The 17983-nt window shown below is 40.0% G+C and overlaps 4 protein-coding genes and 1 non-coding gene across 5 annotated transcripts; all 5 read left to right on the top strand.

Moving 5' to 3' along the window:
* Positions 1–42: 42 nt before the first annotated feature.
* Positions 43–2095, top strand: rps20 (ribosomal protein S20). Its single transcript, XM_019274870.2, has 4 exons — positions 43–199; positions 926–1025; positions 1203–1276; positions 1870–2095. The coding sequence occupies exons 1-4, from the start codon at positions 197–199 to the stop codon at positions 2050–2052; spliced, it is 360 nt and encodes a 119-aa protein (XP_019130415.1). The 5' UTR covers positions 43–196; the 3' UTR covers positions 2053–2095.
* LOC113744532 (small nucleolar RNA U54) lies at positions 1073–1138 on the top strand. The gene has a single exon (XR_003461615.1). It is a non-coding gene; the product is annotated as a small nucleolar RNA U54 (small nucleolar RNA).
* A 1227-nt stretch (positions 2096–3322) lies between the features above and the next one.
* On the top strand, positions 3323–8877 carry zgc:56231 (kinesin-like protein KIF20A). Its single transcript, XM_010743456.3, has 18 exons — positions 3323–3622; positions 3809–3904; positions 4366–4485; positions 4627–4765; positions 4854–5038; positions 5136–5229; positions 5367–5543; positions 5638–5749; positions 5825–5887; positions 6219–6365; positions 6477–6642; positions 6752–6931; positions 7259–7398; positions 7570–7735; positions 7947–8067; positions 8159–8229; positions 8312–8431; positions 8539–8877. The coding sequence occupies exons 1-18, from the start codon at positions 3518–3520 to the stop codon at positions 8767–8769; spliced, it is 2433 nt and encodes an 810-aa protein (XP_010741758.3). The 5' UTR covers positions 3323–3517; the 3' UTR covers positions 8770–8877.
* Positions 8878–9665: 788 nt separating this feature from the next.
* Positions 9666–12986, top strand: rgs9bp (regulator of G protein signaling 9 binding protein). The gene is made up of 3 exons (XM_010743728.3): positions 9666–9935; positions 11404–11710; positions 12454–12986. Exons 1-3 carry the CDS (start codon positions 9840–9842, stop codon positions 12828–12830), a joined length of 780 nt encoding a protein of 259 aa, XP_010742030.2. The 5' UTR covers positions 9666–9839; the 3' UTR covers positions 12831–12986.
* Positions 12987–15520: 2534 nt separating this feature from the next.
* On the top strand, positions 15521–17866 carry LOC104929023 (tripartite motif-containing protein 16). The gene has a single exon (XM_010743446.3). It carries the CDS (start codon positions 15570–15572, stop codon positions 17223–17225), a length of 1656 nt encoding a protein of 551 aa, XP_010741748.2. The 5' UTR covers positions 15521–15569; the 3' UTR covers positions 17226–17866.
* Positions 17867–17983: the final 117 nt, after the last annotated feature.

Genomic DNA, 17983 nt, shown 5'->3' with positions numbered 1-17983 from the left:
GACGGCGCTGTTCACTGTTGTTTGGTTTAAAGACCACAGAAGAAGCCCGAGGAGCCCGGATGAGCGGTACATAATTGGGACGCGGCCTCTGCTCGGCCTTTTTCGTGAAGAGCTAACCACGCTGGTTGTGCCCGTTCCTGGCTCACCGCTGTTCGCTTGATTATTTTCCCGAATAAGTCGGTCAGGAGTATTCACAATGGTACGTACTCTTCTAACACAAGTGTCGCTACTTCGTACGGAGCACGCATTAGAGTGATTTAGTGATTACAAAGGTTAATTTACACTCTGAAACTGTGCGGATCCGCTCACAGATAACCTGTGTCACTCGAGCCAGACGTCCCGCCACAAATTATTCACATACTGAACTATTTAGTAATATCTGTAAGTGTTTATTGTTTAATGATAATGTAATATCCCACTGTGCTCACACTGTACCTGAACTTCACATATTTGTCAAACGAACATCGGGATAATGGACAATTTAGCAACGTTAGCTGACATTAGCCGAATCAAACGCCGTCTTTATGACTAGTTTTGACAAGACCAATGTAGGAATTGACGTGGGAATTAACCCAGAGATAAACCTAGACCGCGTTAGCTACGGTAAAACCTATTTAATTAGTTAAGTATAGTTAATTTCAATTTTAGGCGCTCCACGTGCTAACTAGCTGGTGGTGCGTTTAAGTGCTCCACGTAAATCTCTAACGTGTTGAGTTCGAGATGTCAATAGTGTTTTACTTAATTTTTAAAGTGCCTGCTCTTCAGTGTAAAACGCAAACCAATGCAAGTGATGCCAAAATGGCACATGTACTGTGTAAAACAGGCGGATATTGTCAGACTCACCGCTCCATCAGCTTACCAGATAGTTTTGCAGTATCCATTCACATGGCGTTTTGGATAACCCTGCTTGTTTCCACACTTTCAGGCTTTCAAGGACACCGGTAAGGCACCTGTTGAGACAGAGGTTGCCATCCACCGCATCCGTATCACCCTCACCAGCCGCAACGTCAAATCTCTGGAGAAGGGTAAGGAAGCTCAAAATGGTTTAGAAGTGACAATGAGAACGTTGACCTGAGCTATGAGGATAAAACTTTTGCCTGATGAACCCTGACGACCTATACGCTATTCTGAGCCGCGTCCTTCAGCAGTATCGTGAAGTGATGGTTGCTTGCTTGTGTTTAATGTCTTGTCCTTTTTCACAGTCTGCGCTGACCTGATCCGTGGCGCTAAGGAGAAGAACCTGAAGGTGAAGGGACCTGTCCGCATGCCAACCAAGGTACTGACCTGCAGGATCTTGAACGTTTTCTTTTTACTGAATTCATATTAGATGTACGTTCCAGCATCACATCCATACATCGGCGATTCTGTCATCAGCCGCGTGTTGCTTGTTGAGTTCAAAGATTTTGAGGATATGGCAGTAATTGGCTAAAATAAATTACTTCATTTATTATTATTATTATTATTATTATTATTATTATTATTATCATCATTATCATTGTATAATTACCTGGAAGAATCAATGGTTTTGTTAACTGTTTTCAGATTATAGATGCCACATGTCTGCTTTCTTTGTCTGTCATGTTTCTGCAATAGTTCAGAATGGACAAAGCAAACAGCGGCTCTATTTCATGCCCACCCTAGTGTCACTCGCTTGGAGCGGGGGGGTTTCTGCGGGTGGTTATAATCAACAACTACACTGTCAGATGCCACTCAATCCTAAATATCCAAAAATAAAATAAAGTTGACTTTTCGTGCGCTCTACCATGTAAAAGACTTATAGATGTATCTGTATATCGGAATGTATTGGAAATGTATGTATTGGTTGTTTTCCGTCTGAAGCTAAAATCTTTGTTTCTTTGCACCCTCTAGACTCTGCGCATCACCACCAGGAAAACCCCCTGTGGTGAGGGATCCAAAACCTGGGATCGCTTCCAGATGAGGATCCATAAGCGTCTGATTGATCTGCACAGTCCATCTGAGATCGTCAAGCAGATCACCTCCATCAGCATTGAACCTGGCGTAGAGGTTGAAGTCACCATCGCAGACGCATAAACTATGCAGATGATTGAATAAAGAAATGGAAAAAGGAAACTGATGTTGTTGGCTGGACTATTAATGTGTGAAACATGAAAATTCTTACTTTGTGTAAAAAGCAGAAGTGTGTCTGCAGGGAGGAGGGTTAACACTAAGCATAACTTACAGAAAATGTTCTAATGAAGTGATCCAAAATGAGGTCTTAGTCTAGCAACTTTGCACTTTAAAGAGCACTTTTAATGATGGGGAATGGGCAACCCTCAGGTCACGTGATCTGAACATCTAAATGTGACTGCTTGTTAATCAGTTTTACATAAATTAAATCACTACTCAACATTTAATAGCCGTCTATGAACAGTTTACCCAGGATTGAAAAGTGTACCCTGGACAGGATTCTCCATTTATTTTGAGCACTATCTAAATGACTAAGAAGTTGGTCAACACACCAGATGTAAAACCATCTTGCTTGGCACTTTATATTTTGAGTCAACAGCTTTTATGAGCAGTGGTATGTGATCAGATACATTTTACATAATGTAATTATTTTAATTCATTACAAATCTACATCAGTAGTCATGGGTGATTTAGAAAAGTATGATTTTGGGTCCACTTGTAATGAAATGGCAACAATAGAAGATCAAGAACCACACGCAGAGGATCTCTGTTTCGAAGCTTTTACAAAATATAAAATGTTTCAACATTATTCCCCACAAATGTATTTTATTTGCACAAGTGACATTTACAGGATAATAGTGCAGGCCAAAACATAACAGTTGCACAAAATTAAGTTAGGTAACTAACACCATACCTATATAATGTTTGTATATAGCAGCAAAACCTCTCAGGATGTAAACTCAAACAAGAATGTTTTGCTTATAAATTCAACTTTTTTGATTGAACATTGAAGGAATTCTAATGCCTTTCATCTTTGGATTTATAATATATACTCATGAGGATAATTTGCTCTGTGGACATTAAGCAGCTTTTGTGTGACTTTGTGGCCCCAAAGTTCTTTTATTGGGCAACAGTTCTTGGTAAATTTGGCTCAGGTGACATCTTCAGTGAACATGAAAGAATGATCAGGAAACACAAATATCTTCTTTTTATTGGAATATTGTAGAAGCGTTAAATGACTGGTGGAAAACTAGCCCTGATACTATTTGGTTGTCCAAAATGAAGGCCTGCATAAGCATATTCTTTCATCCCTATTATTTGACCTCAGCCATTGAACGAAGTCCTTTAAGTTGGTTGGTCATTCCTGCTGATTTGTTTGACTTCACACATGCTTTCAATCAGAACTGATTACAAGCTCCTCTTTGACCTTTGCAAAAACTTCCCACATGGAGGAGAAGCAAGTCATTTTCAAGGCCAAACGTTTGTGTGAATTGTTTTCCGAAGTGTCAGAGGCTGGTAAATCTTTGTTTGTGCAGAAAGTGAAGGAGTACATAAATCAATAGATATTTTGCCAATCCCATGCGTCAAGATGAGCGCAGTTACTGATATGACCGGTGAAGAAAGCAACCTCATGGAGCCTGTTGAAATGGACTTGACCTGTAATGTTCCTCCTGTCAGAACTTCATCCCAGCAGGTAAAAGGTTTCCCCTTTTTGATTTTTTTCATCAGCTTCTAATGTTTTTCAGATTTAATTTTGTACTCAAGTTAGATTAATTTAAGTATATGTGTTTAGATGTCCTTGGCTGTGAAATAAACCCTCAAACTCAGCTCCTCTGCACTAAGGTTTAGTTAATAGTATGATTGTTATATTTTTCTGTAGACTGAAGTGCCAGGAGGTGCTGAGCAGCAGACCATGAGAGTTTACCTCCGAGTCAGGCCCTTTTCCAAAGAGGAACGCGCTGACAATGAGGATCAGGTACTAATCTTTCATCGAGTCCATCTAATTTTTAATATAGGACTAACTAAAAGCCATGACAACGAACCTGACAACACAAATCCACAATGCTACGCAGATGCATGTTGACCTGAAATTAAGATGAAATGAAATTCTTGGGTAGGTGTAATACACTCCTATATAGCCTGGCCTTTATTTAAATGCACTGAACTTATTACAGGGTAACTTTATGTAACATGTTTAACTTCATTCATTCATTTTATTGTTCTGCCTTCTGTTATGATGCAGAATACAAATATGTAAGCTGCTGTAGACTGAGTCAAATGAGTCATTCTCTTTGGATATCATTTTAAATGGCTAAAAATAATTAATAAGATCAGTGACCTCTGTCCTAATCTGATCTTTGAGTTGATCTTGACTAACATTGTGCTTCTTGCTGTTTGATTCAAACTGTCCTGCAAAACTGTCTTTTTCCCTCTCAGGATTGTGTAGTGATTGAAAACAGTCAAACAGTGACACTGAATGCACCAAAGGGCTCCGCCACCATGAAAAGCAGTGAGAAGGGAATCGGCATGTCACTCCACAAGTTCTCCTTCTCACAGGTCAGCAACATTTGATGTTGTTGTAGTACTGTTTACCTATCTACCTGAACCTGTGGTAGAGGCCTTTGTACATAGTTATTCCTAAAACATTCTGGATGAGCTTTGTGTCATTTTGATTTCTACTTTCTTTTTGGCTTTTAGATTTTTGGACCCGGGATGACGCAGTCTGAGCTATTTGAACATACCGTCAAAAGCCAAATGTATGATTTCTTGGGCGGGAAGAATGCACTGATTTTCAGCTATGGTGTAACCAATGCTGGGAAAACCTATACAATCCAAGGTGAAGATGGAAACACAGCAACATTTTGATGAGTGTTAGTCCTATGGAGCTCTTCTGCCTGTCTAAATATGCTGTGAAATGGTTTTAGGAACTCCAAAAGATCCTGGAATACTTCCCAGAGTGCTGGATGCCACCTTTCACTACATTGGAGGCCATCAGTATGAGCAGATGGACCTGAAACCTTACCTCAGGAATGACGCACAATATCTGGATCCTGACCAAGTCAAGCAGGAGAGAAGTGTTAAAGCTGCAATTTTTGCCTCAGTCAAAGAAGTGAGAGAAATGTATATCCATCTTTCCTCAGAGTTTGCATCTTTTAATTCCTATAGTGAGACATTGCAAATGCTCTTTTTTTTTTTTTCTTATTGAGGAGTGTGATCCTCTCAGAGCCAGTGGTGGTTTAGAGTCTTCGTCTTGTTCCACCTCTGCTCTCTCATCCTCCTCTTTGTCCTACAATCAAACAGGTAGTATTCACTAATTGGACACACTGAACGAATTGTCAGTTTAAGCTTGGAGATGAACTTAAGCAGTTCAATCTAGGGCCAATTCTTTTTCTGAGGTTTCGGTCTTAGCGTCATCTTCTCTGTTCTTCTCCTTTTAGTGTTGGCAAGCGACCCAACAGAAGCAGGCGGCAGCCAGTTTGCCTTATGGGTGGCATTCTTTGAAATCTACAATGAGTGTGTATATGATCTGCTTCAACCTTCTCTGTGCTCCAAGTCTAAGAAACGTGCTGCTCTCAGAGTATGTGATGACGGTGCTGGGAATGCTTATGTCAAAGGTGTGAGCATGTCTTTCTTGTGTGTTCTTATGTCGGAAGAAACGCATCAGTGATAGATTTTATATTGCTCAAGACTTAAAATGTTTTATTTCAGATCTCAGGTGGATTAACATCCAGACACTGGGTGAAGCCAGCAAACTGCTACAGTTTGGAAACAAGAACAGAAGTGCTGCAGCTACAAAGATGAACCAGTCGTCTAGCAGAAGGTAAACTATTAATTTCATCACATTTTATTTGGTTTACGCTTCACTTTTATAAACTCACTCCCACTTTCCTTACAGTCACAGCATATTTACCATGAAGTTACTGAAGATCGATGACAGCACAGTGAAAAGGATCTCAGAGTAAGGAAAACATTTAACAAACATTACCCCTTGTAGCACCACCAGAAAATATTTGTCTCCAAGTACCACCATCATGATGGACAATAAAATAAAGCAGTGTAGTTCGTCCCTATTTACCAGTGGTCTAAAATATTTGGTCCAGTTGTATGGCAGTCGACTCTGCAGTTGAGGTTGTGATCAACTGCCCAGAGTTGGTGCTTTTTGGTGGGCGTATACAAATGTCTTTCTAAAGCAGTCAACTATAGTTCACTGACTGAAAGGATGTTAATACATGTGAGGGGAAAGAGTACTAATACAGACAATAAATTATAAAGTGATTTGTGGTTTTCAGATTTTCTCTGTGTGATCTGGCCGGCTCAGAAAGGTGCAACAAGACCAAGACATTTGGAGAGAGGCTGAAAGAGGCAGGGAACATAAACAACTCCCTGCTCATTCTGGGGAAATGCATCACTGCTCTTCGCAACAACCAGACCGACAGGTACAGCTTAGATTTTTGTCAGACGTCTGCCACCAGCTGCAATTATCTCTTTGTCATAAAATGCTGTCATGTGGTTCTCAAGTCCGCTCTTTACTCTGTGTTGTTCGTCAGGATGAAGAGCAGCTACATCCCTTTCAGAGAGAGTAAGCTCACCAAGCTCTTCCAGGCTGTTTTCTGCGGCAAAGGAAAAGCGTCAATGATCGTCAACATTAACCAGTGTGCTTCCACCTATGACGAAACCCTCCATGTTATGAAATTCTCTGCCGTTGCCAAACAGGTTGGCCTGAGTACATAATGTTAGAGGAAGCGACGTAAAGGGCTGGATCAAAAAGAATCTAGCTGTAGCACACCTTCATCACCACTAATGTGACCTGTGCCGTCTGTAGGTGGTGCAGGTGATCCCAGACAAGCCTGTGGAATCTCTGGCTCCTTGTATGGTCGGCCGTGATGGCAAGCCTTTGGTGAGGAATGGTGTGGTCGACAGCCAGGCCCTGGAGAGCTACCTGTCCGAGGAGGAACTGCTGGATGAGGAAGACGAGGCTGATATGTCTTTGCTGCCACAGAACGTACAACTACTACTCCATGTCACATTCAAACATTGATTATCAGAGATGGAGTATTGTCAGACATTCTCCAGTTAAAACTTGAATCTTTTCATGTCGTGCTCCCAGGTTATCCAGTAGCCTAACCCAAATAGCCTAGAATGCTAATTGGCAAACATTTGGAATCAAACACACTAAATGGTGAACATGAAACATGACCTTTTATATAAATCCACATGTTTGGCATGCCATTGTGAACTACAATAATTGGGGAATATTTAATGTTCATTACAACATGTACTGTGTGGATCAAAGATATCTCCATTAAAAGTTTTACCTTATCTCTCGCAGGAGGTTCTGAACATGATTGAGAGCCTGCGAGCAAAACTCCTGGCTGAGCGAAGAAAAAACCTAGTTCAGGAAATGGAGATCCGCAAGGAAATGGGAGACGCGATGTTACAACAGATCATGGAGAGTGAAGAACTGCGCAGGTTGGTTTGTGGTTTTTGTCTTATCTTGCCTGCTTTTTTTAAATTCAGTTTGTTTGGGAAATTGGTACCGATAGTACAAACCTTTTTCATATACATGTATGCTGTAATCATGGTCTCTCTTGGTGAAGTCCAAACGAAACTTGAAGAATAAGGTTTGTTTTAAATGCTTAGTCGAAAGATAGAAGAGCTGAAGGAGAGCTACCAAGAGAAGCTGGAGAACACCTTTGAGATGTACAAGGATGCTATCAAAGAACATGCCTACCAGAGTGCTATGAACAATCTGGAAGATGACTACGTACCTCTTGATGAGTTCATTGCTGAACAGGAGAAAGTAGAGGTATGTCATTTAATCAACTGTTAAGTGGTCAGAAGAATTCAGTTTTAATTAGTCTAAAGGGAAAGCCCCTTCTAGTCCCAAGACTGGCTTAATATTACATACACTGTACATCTCCATGACTTAAATATTCAAACTGGCTTTATAGTACTCTAGTATTGTCCTCAGGCTCTTGGGTTATCATTAAAACTTCAAATGTGGCTCTAATGTGTAGGCCCTCAAACGAAAAGTGTCAGAGATGGAAGCCTTAACATCCAGTAACGGAGGAGTGTGTGCAACTCCAACAGTAAATCAGTCGTGCCAGACTGCACCATCTAAAGCGTCAGAAGCAGCAGGTTGGCATCTAGTCTATTCATCTATGCACACAAACGCACACATTTTGTTCTAAGGTCAACAAGATTCATAGAACCTATTTTATCTCCAAAGCGGAAGATCGATGCAAATGGCTTTACAAAGAAAAATGTGCCATAGAGAGGATGTGTGAGGATAAACAGCAGGTAACAAATGATGTATCTATATCTTTTAAAGGTTGGCTCATTTTGGTTTTTGAAATCACTTGCTAGTTAATGTTTGGTTCAGTTGATTTTGTCCCTAGAGAGCAGACTAATGTCGCTCAGTGAAACACTTCAGAAGGTCAGCGACGACTTCATGAAGAAATCAGCTGATCTGGAGGCTCTGCAGAGGAAAGCTGATGATCAGGTATGACAACTCGGAGTAAAGGTATAAAGTGGCTTATGCAAAGACTTCATCATGATGGAAGTTATTATTACATGTGGTTGGAATGCTTTGTTTATTTTTCTGTGCAGAAAAAATCTATGGAGGACATCTTATGTCAGAACGTTGAGAAGGACAGGGAGATTGCCTCCCTAAAGGCAGAACTTGCCAAGGCAGAACTTGTCAAGATCTCTCAGAAGTCCCCTGTGCAGCCCAAAACCAAGCGAGGTCTGCTTGCCAACATAAGGGAGGCAGTGACTTCTCCACGGAAGGGTACATCTGTCCGAACCCTCAGGAAAACGGTTAGGACTGCACACCACTGAAAAGCCCAGAATCTGGACAAAAGGAGAACGAGAGAGATTCCTTTTTAGTTTTAGGATACCCGGGAAAAAGAGTGACTCTTTATTTTATTCAGATGCAGTACATTTCTTTTAAAGATTTTTTTTTTTGTTCTAATTTATTTTTAATAAAATTAAATTGCTCAAATTTCTAGGCATGAAGTCATTCTATTCAATTTCCCCAATTCACTTAATGGGCACAACACATACATATATGGTTTATTTTCTTATGGTGTGCATTTTTCCACATAGGAACCTTTTTACACACCCTGCTACAGAAATGAGGGAATTCATGCTTGGAATACAGTACAACCCTTGGAAGCCTATATCAACCTGGTCAAATGAGGCCATCCATTATCTAAAGCCTGAGGGGAAGTACACCACAAAAGACACTGATGGTATAAAAGAACCATGTACTTAAAGTGCATCAGTACAGTATTCATTATTTTACTTATTTGTCTAGCTTTATACTTCAGTAAAATTAGTCAGTTCTTAACCAGTGCAATACAAGAAACATGAGACTAATATTTCCACCAATAAAATACATATTGTGTAGTATATTGGCCTTTACAGTTGAGTAAATGAGGTGTATCCAGTGTGGTGTGCTTGAGGTCCCAGAGCGCAGCCTCCTGAGTGAAAGGACTATTGTGGAGACAGCCAGCTGCTCTTCTGTCTCTCTGGCCTCAGTGTCAGTTAATGAGATTAGCTATTCGTCTTAGCCTGCGTCAGTCCGAAGAGGTCACTCTCAGGATTAGCACCTTGCTTAAGAGTTACATCAATTTATTACACTTTTTTCTTCATTACTTCGACTTTTCCACCTCTGTCTCTATGTGGGACTTTTTTTTTCAGCATCTGAAGCATGTTTGGTAATTGCAATTTGGTTAGTGGAGTACAACATTGCAATGCATCGTGCGGCTTTGGGAGTGAGTGTGTCTCAATCCTCAGCCACTGAATGAAGCATCCTCAGGAGTAGGGGCAGCAAAAAAAGTGAAGGGCTGCTGGGCCAAAATCTTGCCTGCTGTGGCAGAGTCTAAGACTCTGGACAAGTCATCCTCATGCCACTTGTAAATAACAAAGTGGGCGATGATTGCACAGTCGGCACAGATAAGGCTTTGGTTGATGGAAAGGCTCTGGTGGATTCTCTGATAAAGGTAAGCTACTCCAAGTTAATTTTTTTTTTTTTTAGCTGACTTTTAAAAACCAGGAATGGTATGTGTGTAATTCTGCTGTGTTGCTGCTTTAACACTACATAACGCCTATCAGGTTGATTCTATTCTACAAATATTTGTGACTTAGAATTGTTTGCAAAAGTAGAGACACACACACAGCAGTATGGCAATATAATTTGCATTAGAATCTTCACTTTTTTTTTTTTTTTTAAATTATCTAATGTTAATATTTCAGACTAAACACACACACAAGACATCGAAGCATCTTCTCCCCCCCCTGTGGCTATAAAAGCACTCTCACTGAAAAGGATTTCTTGGTCCACTGCATATTTGTGACTGTTCAAGTATGTGTTAGATAATGCCCTGACCATGTTTGGACATTTACTTCTCAGTTATTGGCGTGTATTATGTTGTTTGAACTAAACAACAAACATATTGTAGTAATTACACACATTTTGCATCACATTTTATTACTGAATATTTGCTTGATATGAAGTTCATATACATTATTTTTCTGTACTAAAAGCTTGCACGATGCACTTAAACAGACCTGCATTGCTGTTTGCTGCAGCTCTACTGTAAGAATCATGAAGTTTTGCTATGTATTATTAAAAATGATTTTATATATTAACCTTTGACACTTGGGGACATCAGAAAGTGCTACTTAAAGAAAATAATACAAATGATTTCAATTGGGTGTGCCATTGTTCAGGGCGACATAAATATATAAACTTATAAGCAGGAGATACGTACAATGATGTGTAATGTGACAAGTTATATATAAGGGCTCTGAGTAGGCAATCAAGATAATGTGAGCAAGTGCACTGTATGTTTGGAGTATAGTAAAAAACCAAGTCATGAACAAGTGAAACGGTGCCACGGTTTATGGAAGAATTAATGTACAAATGCAGGATGGAAAACTATACATGGCAATTCATACATGCAGTACACAAATCTACTAATGCATGCACAGTTAGTGTTCTCTCCTCTCCCTGAGTGCAATATTTTGGCTTATGTAGAAACAGATCAATGATAAGATTTTTATTTTTCATTGAAACCATACCTACTAATCCTCCAGGGCCGGAGCTAATACCTATTAATAAAACACTTACTGTATGATTTAGATAAAACTGGAACCCCATCTGAAACATTTTACAGTTGTTTCAAGGAGCTTTAGATGACCTATGGTATGAGCTGTGTATTGTGACAGTGATTAGTGGTCTACTGTTTATTGGTGATGTACACAGAAGGTGCATTTATGCTGATACCAAAGAAATTGATCATGCCTGTGACAACCTTTTGAGTTATGGAAGAAAGGTGAATTATTTCCTCGACAGCATGTGGAGTTTTTACATCTGAGTGGTTGAAGTGTAGCAAAGCCAAACAACCAGAACCATAAGTCCTGCATATTTATTCACAAAATTAAATCTTATGTTATTTCCTCATATAGGTGGTGGCATGTTACCGGCACTTGGCCTCATGTGTCGGTGGGTGCACAGACAGCTTGCAGCTGCGGGATGAGTTGCGCCAAACACGAGAAAAGGCCCAAAAGTTGGCCGTGGCCATCTGTCATCATCTAACCTCACACCTCCGAGACAAGAACCTGCCTGAAGAGCAGCGTAAGGAGATGGAGCTCCTCTGGGTGGCTTTCTCCTCCAGCCTAGAGCTTCTCCATGTTGACATGTGCAAAGTTTTTAACATGGTTAACATCTTCTCTCTGGCCAGTGCTAACACCCTGGTGCAGACTGGTCTACAAGGTAACTCCCATATTATGCAAATTGTATTTCAGGAAGAAAAGCGCATCAGGTAAATAATGTAAAGCAAGGTTTAACCTGGGCATATTAAAACATTTGTATGTCTCACCTGGTGGAGTATGTGGCCCATGTTAAAGGCCTTGCTGCATTGATCTGAGATTGAATCCTGCCTGCAGTCATGACCATGTGACTTTGAATTATCAGAAAACACCAGCATTTTATTTAACTGTTGTTGAAGTAAAGGCTGATACTGATGGCTCCATTCAGAGGAGGATGTGCCTTGGGGCTGCCCACCATGAGCAAGGTTTCCAGTACTTGTCGCCATTGCCAAGTGCTTGCTCATGGTGGGAATTGCTGCTCTATATGGTGTCAAGAGATAACATTTGTTGTGCTTTGACGCTATAACAATTTAATGATTTGTGGGGACAACATTTTTACATATTTGTGACAACTAGTGTATGTCTCTCTGACTCAGTTGGTCTTGCAGCTCTGAGTTTCATAGGGCCTTTCGCTTCAACCGGTAGACTAAAGTTTATTATAAAGTAGCCACATTCAATTCAGTCATGTTATTTTTTGCTACTGTGACTATCTGGTATAGTTGACTGGGTGTAGGTGGACTGTTTCCCAGCGTTACTTGCATCTATAAAGCGCATAAATACACTTATTTGTTTCAGATATATTTGTTTCTACAGTTCTTGCATATAATTATACATAACAATGATCTCATTTTAATTTTGGTAATGCAGGAGGAGGCAGTGAGGTAGCAGCCCGGGCACTCAGTCTGCCAGACCTGAACCAAGCTCTGAGTCCAACCCTCCCTGATGGCCTAGAAAACCAGGAGCACAGCGCCATGGAGCAGGAGATCAACCAAATTGACCACATGATCGAAGACATGGAGATGAAAGTGAACGTGTTGCGCTGGATGGTGGAGCCCCATGGGCCACAGTACGCTGACCCGCTCAGCAGCACCGACAGCGCCTCCCTGGCTCTGCTCTCTGTTGATGAGGAGCAGCCTGGACAGCAGCCTCTATGCCAGCGCAATCAAATAATTGCTTTCTTAGTGCTGTGTGCTGTTGTTTTGGTGGCAGGAGCTTTATCTGTCTGTATTGTCTTATTTCCATGAACAAAACTTTAATACACTCAACGTATTATTTTTTCTTCTGTAAAACCTCCAATGCTCCATTATAGCACTGTAAAAGTTTTGAAATTACAGCGGTTTTATCTTTACATATTACCCAGAAAAGGTTTTTATTTTGTAATAACAGCTAAATTACAGACATTGACACATTAAAGGAAAAACTTGAATAAATTAAAAGAGTAATGTAAGAAATGCAGATGCTTCCACTTAGGTGCACTGCATAGTACCATTAACATCAATACAAAGTTGTTCTGAGTGATCACCTTTATCCTATTTTCCTGTCTTTGAGGATGACGATGCTCTCATACATAGAACACAAGGGGGTCGCTGAATGATTTGATGATCATGAATGGGATGTGAATCATACGCTATCACCAGATCTCAACCCAAATGAACATACATGTGAGATTTAGGACCAATGAGTAACACGACTCTCCCCTCCACCATCATCAACACTAAAGGAAGAAATATGTCCACTTGTGTTCATCCCACCAATACATTTCCAGAGACACAATGCAAGAATCAATGCCAAAATGCATTGAAGCTGCTCTGGCTGTATGTGGTGGCCCAACACCTTACTAAGACACTTTGTCGTTTTTTTTCTTTTAATGTGTCAACTGTCTGTATCTACTAGTGCATAAGATAATTTAAATGATAAATCTGTCAACCAGTTTGTCATTTATTGCAGTGAATCCAGAGCTGCCATATACGTTCATACTATATACTTTGTTGAACAAAATTACAATAAAAACATGACTGCCAGTTAGAACTGAAAAAATATTACAGTTTAGGACGGGTTGATTTAATTTACTCAATTGTGGATAGACCTTATATTTTCCCTTTGTTTATGTAAATTCTCCTGAATAGTTTGTGATACATGAACATTTTCTGATTTCATAAATCAGAAGACACTTCCTCATTCCTCGTTGCCATTAAGAAAACATAGGTGCTGATGCTTTGTAGATGATATACTGTAATAAGCAAAATATTTACTTCCAATAACAAACTTTTTTTTGATTCTGTTACTCATTGTATATATACTCTATATATACTCATGCACTATAAAAAGTATCAACTTTAATATGACGCTGTTGTTCTCCATTCATTTTTGTTGATTTAAGGCATTAAATACTCTCCCAGTGATTACCATATTTTAGTTGTATAGTTGGGCTGGTCACAATAAAAGGCCTCTTGAAAATGTGCAGTTTTATCACATGTCATGGCACTGACTGCAGGAATGTCCAGAACTGTTACCCATGAGTTGAATGTTCATTTCTCTACCACAAGGCTCTTCTAATATAATTTCCAATAATTTGGCGCAAACCAACTTAGGGAAGTTCATTTGCATGCTCGTCTCTCTCACCATGATCTTGATCTGACTGCAGTTCATCATTGTAACTGAACTGAGTAGACAAATGTTCACTTTTGATGGCATCTGGCACTTAAAAGAAGAGCTGTATTCATGGATGAATGAACCTGCTTGACACTGTATTGGACATATAACGGACAGCGTGTATGGCAGCGCGTGGGCATTGGGTTTTCTTATGATGTGAATGTTGTTGTGAACAGCGTGCCTATGGTAGGGGCAGACACAAGATACGAACATTGAGCACAGGTGCAGGTTATTGATGGCAATTTTAATGCACAGAGATACTGTACCTTGAGATGACAAGATTCTGAGGCCTCATGTTGCAGCATAATAATGCTCAGCTCCATCATGCAAGAATCTGAACGCAGTTCCTGGAAGCTGAGAACAATATTACATGCATATAAATAAAATGGGTTGGCTTTGCATTCAGCATTCTAGTTGCACTTATTTGGCAAAATATGCAATATCTACAGAATGCTTATGTGTATTCTAGGATCAAAGCTGAAATTATTATTGAAACTTTACGTTCAGTTTGCGCTCCTAAAATAATTTGTTGAAATAAAGGATTGATCTAAAATAAGAAAGGCTGAAATGTTGGTTATTTGGCTTGTGATACTCTCTGACTGGAGGTTTTACTTTAGTTTACCTTCCTCTATTTCAATTTCAAATCACCCAAGTTTTATAAAAGTGTTCTAGTTTCTTTTAGACTTATTTCAAGGTGGTGTGTGTTATATATTTTGATTAATTGTGGAAAAACTAAAAATATTAATTAAATGCAAAAACTAAACTGAAGAGATTAAATTCTACAGATTTATCTGGATCAGGATGAAATTGTATAACAGTTTAGTAACTAAGCCTAATGATGTTCTGCATCTAAATACTTGATGTTTTCAAATGGCGATCGGTTTTAGCTGTGGATTTATTGTAAATGCATCCTAATTGCAAAAGTTCTGATTCTGCTCCTCTCCCTGGACTGAATTAAAGCTTGATCATCGTTGATAACCTTTTTTTCTTCAGTTTCAGTTTCTAAGGAAATGAAACTCAGACAGTTGAGCCACTGACAGGTGAAATTAGGTAAATAAGTTCAGATTCACAGACGGTGCTGCTCCTCCGCAACTGTATCAACACTTGATAAACCCTTTTTAATTCTCATAAATATAGTTTCATATCTAAGGAAATGAAACTCAGACAGTCACTGAGAGCTGAAATGAAAAAAAAAGAGATTCACAGTGCTGCTCAGTGCTGCTCCTCCTCCTGGACTGTGTCTGTACTTGATAACCCCTCCCTTTTTTCCTCAATATAGTTTCGGTTCTAAGGAAGTGAATCTCATAAAGTCATTGCAACTGAGAGGTGAAATGGCAGAGAACGGAGTTCAGCTGGACAGGGAAACCTTTTCTTGTCCGATCTGTCTGAATCTACTGACTGATCCGGTGACTATTCGCTGTGGACACAGCTACTGCATGAACTGTATTAAAAGCTTCTGGGATGAAGAGGATGAGAACAAAATCCACAGCTGCCCTCGGTGTGGCCAGACCTTCACACCAAGACCTGTCCTGCTGAAAAACACCATGTTAGCAGTTGCACTGGAGGAAATGAGGAAGACTGGGCTTCAAGATGCGCCTGCTGATCAGTGCTATACTGAACCTGAGGATGTGGTCTGTGACTTCTGCCCAGGGAGAAAACGGAAAGCCATCAAATCCTGTATGGTTTGTCTGGTGTCTTGCTGTGAGAAACACCTTCAGCCTCATTATGATGTTGTCCCATTGAAGAAACATAAGCTGGTGAACCCCTCCAAGAAGCTCCAGGAGAACATTTGCTCTCATCATGATGAGGCGATGACGATGTTTTGCCGCACTGATCAGCAGCGCATATGTCATCTCTGCCCTGTGAATGAACACAAAGACCACGACACAGTCTCAGCTGCAGCAGAAAGTGCTGAGCGGCGTGCAGAGCTCGAGGTGAGTCGACAAACAATCCAGGAGAGAATCCAGGACAAAGAGAATGATGTGAAGGAGCTTGAACAGGAGGTGGAGGCTATCAATAGCTCTGCTGATAAAGCAGTGGAGGACAGTGAGAAGATCTTCACTGAGCTGATCCGTCTCATGGAGGAAAGAGGCTCTGATGTGAAGCAGCAGCTCAGAACTCGGCAGGAAACTGAAGTGACTCGAGCCAAAGAGCATCAGGAGAAGCTGAAGGAGGAGATCGCTGAGCTGAAGAGGAAAGACGATGAACTAAAGCGGCTCTCACAGACAGAGGATTACAACGAGCTTCTACACAACTATCCCTCTCTCAGTGAATCTACAGCCTCATCCAGCATCCATATCCGTCCTCGAAAGTACTTTGAAGATGTGCCGACTGCTGTGTCAGAGGTCAGAGATAAATTACAGGATGTTCTGAGTAAGAAATGGGCAAACATTTCATGGGCAGTATTTGAAGTGGATGTTTTACTCTCACAACCACAGCCTAAGACCAGAGATGACTTCTTAAAATATTCATGTGAAATCACACTGGATTCCGACACAGCATATAGACACATAGCATTATCCAATGGGAACAGAAAAGCTACAAGAATGCAACACCAAATATATTATTCTAGTCAACCAGAACGGTATGTTTATTACAATCAGGTTCTGAGTACAGAGAATCTGACTGGACGTTGTTACTGGGAGGTGGAGTGGAGTGAGGGAGTTGGTATAGCAGTTTCATACAAGAACAACGGCAGAGCAAACTCAGGTGAGACTGGATTTGGATATGATGACAAATCTTGGGCATTGTCATGTTCTAAAAACAGTTATGAGTTTATATACAACAGTATCTGTACTCCTGTCTCAGGTCCTCGGTCCAACAAAGTTGGAGTGTACCTGGATTATAGTGCAGGTATTCTGTCCTTCTACAGCATCTCTGAAACCATGACTGTCCTCCACAGAGTCCATACCACATTCACCGAGCCTCTCTATGCGGGAATTCGAGTTAATTTTAAAGAGGCTGCTGAGATCTGTAAACTCAAATAGGCAGAAGTGGGCTAAATTCTGTGTTTCAGTCATTGTTACTGAGAGCTGTTTATTGTAGCATTTCTTCACTGCACAGAGATAACAAACATTATGGGCGAGACTTTGATTTATTATTTACTTATTTGTTGCTCTGTAAATGCTTGAGTTTCTTTAGGGGGGCACCCAATCCTATGTCTGTGTTTGTCAGGATGGCTTTTGTTAATATGATCATTGATGAGGAGATGTATTATTTTCTTTTCTGCTAATTGTGTGGATAAAGTGAATCTGTGCATATGCATTTGTAAAACTTACTGGACAACGCCAAGAGGTCATCCAACCAGTCATTTGTGATAAAGTATGGTTCAGTAATTATAGCTTTAAATAGACCAAGGCATGCTTTCATTTCTGTTTAACTCATTTGATGCAAAACATATATGTAGTATGACAGCCTTGTTGAAGATAGCATTGCATTATTGTAATATTTTAAATTCTGTATTAATGCGGGCATAATGAATATTGTAAAATGTGTTTGTTTTTTATTTGTACATCAAACGTTTAGAAACAGATTACAGAAGTTGAAATGTCACAAATCTGTAATATAATATTCAAATAACTGTCCCAAATAACACATGTACATGGATAATACATGAAATAAAAGGTGAATTCTGATTTTTTTTTCTGCTTCTTAATCCTAAAATGTTTCATTTATTTTTTTCTGGCAAGAGCTTGATATCCTTCCTGCTAACACACTGTGATCTGTGAGTAGTATTTGTGACACA

This window comes from Larimichthys crocea, chromosome XXIII (genome assembly GCF_000972845.2).
Source record: "Larimichthys crocea isolate SSNF chromosome XXIII, L_crocea_2.0, whole genome shotgun sequence".
Taxonomy (NCBI): domain Eukaryota; kingdom Metazoa; phylum Chordata; class Actinopteri; family Sciaenidae; genus Larimichthys; species Larimichthys crocea.
Note: the sequence above shows the minus strand (reverse complement) of the source record. Positions and strands in the feature narration are given on the sequence as shown.